The 4,991-nt window shown below is 37.4% G+C and overlaps 1 protein-coding gene across 2 annotated transcripts in view; it reads left to right on the forward strand.

Annotated features, from left to right (window-relative positions):
- The window catches only part of usp33 (ubiquitin specific peptidase 33), a 38,169-nt gene that overhangs the window by 7,553 nt on the left and 25,625 nt on the right, over nucleotides 1-4,991 (forward strand). For both annotated transcript variants that reach the window (XM_007567411.2, XM_016679331.1), the window contains exons 4-6: nucleotides 1,028-1,090; nucleotides 4,337-4,486; nucleotides 4,653-4,761. In XM_007567411.2, the coding sequence (XP_007567473.1) occupies nucleotides 1,028-1,090; nucleotides 4,337-4,486; nucleotides 4,653-4,761 (322 nt within the window). The remainder of the gene's footprint in view (nucleotides 1-1,027; nucleotides 1,091-4,336; nucleotides 4,487-4,652; nucleotides 4,762-4,991) is intronic.

The following is a 4,991-nucleotide window of genomic DNA, read 5'->3' on the forward strand; positions in this document are numbered from 1 at the left end:
CACTTTTAGCTTAAATAAGGTCTGTTCCTACAGACGGCTTCCCGCGCCCCCCCTGCAATGGCATGGTGCCCCCCCGAGGGGGTGCGCCCCACAGTTTGGGAACCTCTGCTTTAGTTTATGCTTGATAATTTCTAGCAAAGTTTGTAATGGAAGCTAAAAAAATACTTATAACGTCAACCTATAAAAAACTCAACCCTGTTTCCTTGACTTAACATCAACACAGTGTATGACTGATCTGTTTATTAGCATCTTTAATGTATATGTCAAAATGTATATCTTATTTGTTTTCTGACTCTGCTGTTCTTATGGCCTGATTTTAGACACAGTTTACTCCAGTCAACAACTATTTGATTACTAAATTAATTGATGATTATTTCAATAATTGATTAGTCATGATTAATCCAATTAATTGTTTCAGACCTAGATTGTGTGTGATAGACGATAAAGTTTTTGTTTTTAATTATTTCAGCTAATATAAGGGTACAAATGGGAGAATAACGCAAGAGCACATTCTCAAAGATCAATAAAGTTTAAATTCCAATGAACATTTAACACTTTTACTGGAAGACATTAAAAATATCCAAAATAAAGAAACAAAACAACAAATAAAATTAATCATAAAGTTTCTGTAAACACAATTGTAGTTCAAAAGAAGGGCCAATTGAAATTAAAGCGTCAGACTGAAGACTTTTATCATCCACTTTTTGTTAGAAAGAAAAGGGAAAAACGATAAACCAAATGGAAATCTTTCAGTTTGTTTTAATTTATTATGCAATTAATTGATTTATTCCTTATTGCGACAGGCTTAAACTTCCATTATCTTTAGTGGAAAATGGTCTCAAAACGACAAAATTATTGTTTATCGCAATAATTATGGGACAATTTATCATCCAGTAGAATCTTATAATGACAAAATGCTGAGAAGTTCTAAGTGTATGGATACTTTTGTAAGGCATTGTGGGTTTTCATAATTAAACTCTGTTCTTTTACATTCTGCTGTGTTCACCTTGCTGCTTTTCCTCTCTAGAACGGCTGTGCATATGTAGGCTGTGGAGAATCCCATGCTGACCACAGCACAGTCCATTCCCAGGTGAGAGATCTCCCAGCCTTTACGACGCGTCTTAGCCAGAAAAAGATTCACATCGAGACTGTGGTGTTTAACTTGAAACTATTAAAAGAGGAGGATTGAGTGAGGAAGCAGAGGAGGTGCATGTTGAAGTCCCTGAAATACCACATCAGAGTCCCAGGAGCCATTACGAGCAATAAAACCACCTACAGCACTGCATGTATTTTTAACCTCCTCTCCCTGTGATCATACACACACACGCACGCACACACACACACGCACACACACACACACACACACACACACACACACACACACACACTCACATCCAGCACGTGCATCCTTTTAGCCCTTTGAAGTGCACTGAACTGACTCTCTGCCTAGATCTCTGCTTTCATGCTTTCAGTTCGGTTTCAGCAGCAGATCATCCATTATTAATTTTCGATCCTCGGGGAAGTGGGGGAGATTCGCTCTCAGCTCCATGGTTACAGTATCCACCACTCCTCTTTGCAGTCCTGCCGTTTACTCAGCCTCTTGTCTTCTTGATTGGAACTTTCCTCCCCAGAACATTAGGGCTAATTGGGGTTAGGAGTAAAGGTCGATTTAAAAGGCAAACATGTAATTTGCTGTGCCTTGTCACTGCAGTTAGATTGTGCAGGATTAAAATGGTATCTTCTTCTTTCTGTATTGAACTGCATATTTAAATGTTGTATGAAATGCTTTCTGTGTGCTGAATGTCCGCAAGGAGAAATTGTTTAATCTTCTTCACCATTCATCCAGGAACCAGATCCTGTCTGGATCTGGCAGAAACTATTACTGATATTACAGTTTGAAATTTATTCCTTATTCAGCTGAACTCTGAAGTTTTTGTTTTGTTTATAAGGAAACTAAGGTTAAAGTATTTGTCCATCCGTTGGTCAACCGTCTAACTGGCCACTCAATCAATCAATCAATCAAATTTTATTTGTATAGCACATTTCAGCAGCAAGGCATTTCAAGGTGCTTTACGTAATTAAAGAAAAATATATCTATCCTTCAGTCGATCAACAATCCTGAGAGTTTTGTAAATCTGAGTGTTAAAAAGAGTGAACACTATTTGTAGAAAGGAACTCAAACAGTGTCTGCTTATGTTGTTAATATTTTATAGATGGGGTTGAGTCAGGTTTATCAGTATAGCACATTTCAGCATCAACTCTTCCCACTGTGGCTCTCTGGGAAGAGTTGTTGTCTTGTGATCGGGAGGTTGCAGGTTCAATTCCAGCTTCCTCCTGCCACAGGTCGATGTGCCCCTGGCCAAGGCACTTAACCCCAAATTAATCTTTGCTGATGAATATAACGGGTGAACGAGGGAATAGTTGTAGAAATATTTTGGTTTTTCTAATTGAAATAAACTGACAGCAGTGTCAAAGCAGTTAACTGCAACACAAGGCACTATAAGGTTTGGTGAAGAGGCATATTTACAGCATTCTTATTCATGGTTTGCCTCGTACATTTTCCTTCATGAATCTTTTAAATGGGTCGGGGGGGATTTGGGTACCGTGTTCCATCTGGTGTGTCGCTTTTGCCAAATCTGTCCTGGCCCGCTGCGCAAAGGCTAATGGACTCCCTTATGAATAATACAGGCTCTGCTGGTTGGCTGCTGCTCATGTTCAGTCAAACTGTTTCACTGCTGCTGTGTGTCAGGGCGGCAGTGGGTCAGCGGGTCTCGGACATTTTCCTCCACGGCACACAGCTGACACTAAAAGACACTAAAATCTCAGCCCGAATGTAGTTAAGTCTCTTGTGTTGACGTCTGTGAATCCATTTGCCTTGATAAGCCAAAACGTCACACCTGTGTTCAAGTCCAAACGTTTCAGTTGTTTTTATATTCTCAATGAAAACAGGGCTTGAAAGCCATTTTAGGGTGAAATAAAAGATGCAGATTCACAATTCTTGGACAACAGTTAATCCAGTCATGTAGGATCTAATTCAGTCCAGATTAAATTAGGGATATTATTTTAGTAATCGATTATTTCTGCTGGTTAATGTGATGAAAAATTGGATCTGCACATTCTGCTGATTTTTTTTTTAACCACATTTTGTACAATGTTACAAATATGTTAAAAGATGCAAATAAACAAATAATTTAATAAAAATTTTAAATAGGAACATGAACATCTTATTGCTTAAAATGCAGTAACAGCATTCCTTTAGTGAACAGTTGGTCATTTGCACCAAAGGATGCATCTGCAGCTAAAAAATCCTTCTAGCATCAACATGTGAAAAGCTCTTTCTGCTTGACTTAATATTAATACGGTGTAGCGCTAATCTGTTGCATATGTTTTGTATAATCGATGAATAATCTGGTATCTTAAATAGGAGATTATTCTCTTTTTGTTTTACAGAATTTGAACCAGGTGAAGCTAAAACTATTTCGCCTGAGGAGTTTTGTGTAGAATAAATTTATTTTTTTAATCTTAATTCCAATATGTGTATATGTTTTTTGGACTACTTTGGCTTAATTACTACTCTCAATGTGTTTTTCTTTCTGCAAATTGCTATTTTTAAAAATCTGTTTAATCCAGTCAACAATTAATCAAATACTGAATTAGTTGAGTATCTCAAAAATCAATTAATCACGATTAATCTGATTAATCATTTCAGCCCTACATTAAATTCAAACTAATCTCATTGCATAATATGTTTTAGATCTAATGAAATATGAATTATGACACCATCTAGCCAAAATTAGCTGATCATTTAAAGCCAGTGTTTTGTGTTTGAACACTTAAAATAAGAAACATATTAGCAGATATTGATAATATTTGTTAGAACCAAAACAGTTCTTCAACTAGAACATGTTCAACTCTATTTAAATTTGACCTTTGACTTCCAAGATAAATATATTTGTCAGAGAAAACGCATATTAAACACCGAGCTATTTAAACAGGGATTGTTTCTATGAAAAGAAATACATCATAGTGCAAATGATTTTACTGTTCTGAAATCATTCATTGTAATAAATATTAATAGACTCTTCTGTTTTCCTCTGTAGACTGCATTGTGATAAATCGGCTGTGTGTCTCACCTGCAGCAAACAGCTGCATGAAACAAGGCCACCGGAGGAAACCATCTAAAACTACACCAGCCTCAAACATTTCTGTGCATTTCCGTTATAGGAAATGTTATTTACTACGTTTTATTTTAAATATTTGAGTGTGGACTCCTTTGGAATCGCTCTTTGATTGTCTAGCAGGGATATTAATGTTGTTTTAATTGATTTTTGTGCAGGAGACGAGGCACAACCTGACGGTGAATCTGACGACGCTTCGGGTTTGGTGCTACGCTTGCGGCAAAGAGGTTTTCCTGGAGCGTAAATTAGGTCCTCACTCTCCAAACGCCATCATCGAACCTCTTCCCCTATCGCAGAATGACGTTCAGGTACGAGCCGCCTTCACTTTTTCAACAAGGGTTAATGTTACAGCCCAGTTTGTATTGGTTGCATGTGTTGCTGCACAAGATTCAGCAGTTGCAAAATGTTAAAATTGTGCTTTTTTGTTTACTAAATAACATATGATGATGTTATCTGTGGACGATGTTGCTTTAGGATAACAGTAAGGCCCCTGGGAGCCCAACGTCTCTGAAGCTGCCCTCTAATGTTGGTTATGAAGACTTGGACATGGAGACAGAAGAGGAGGACGACCTGCGGGCCAGAGGTGAGTTCACCAAATTGTGTTTTTATGTGAAAAACACAAGGAAATGATTTAGAAAGGCCCCGTTCTTCTTTCTAAATAAGTGGTTTTAAGTAGAGATGCACAGGTCTGATATTAATATCCATATCTGTCTTGATGTTGCAAAATATACAAACCTAAATTCTTGATCAGATATCGTGACGATTTTCCCAATCTATAAGGGTGAGTCTATTCAGTCTAATTCTATGCTTTGT

Source organism: Poecilia formosa, unplaced genomic scaffold (genome assembly GCF_000485575.1).
Source record: "Poecilia formosa unplaced genomic scaffold, Poecilia_formosa-5.1.2 Scaffold208, whole genome shotgun sequence".
Classification (NCBI taxonomy): domain Eukaryota; kingdom Metazoa; phylum Chordata; class Actinopteri; order Cyprinodontiformes; family Poeciliidae; genus Poecilia; species Poecilia formosa.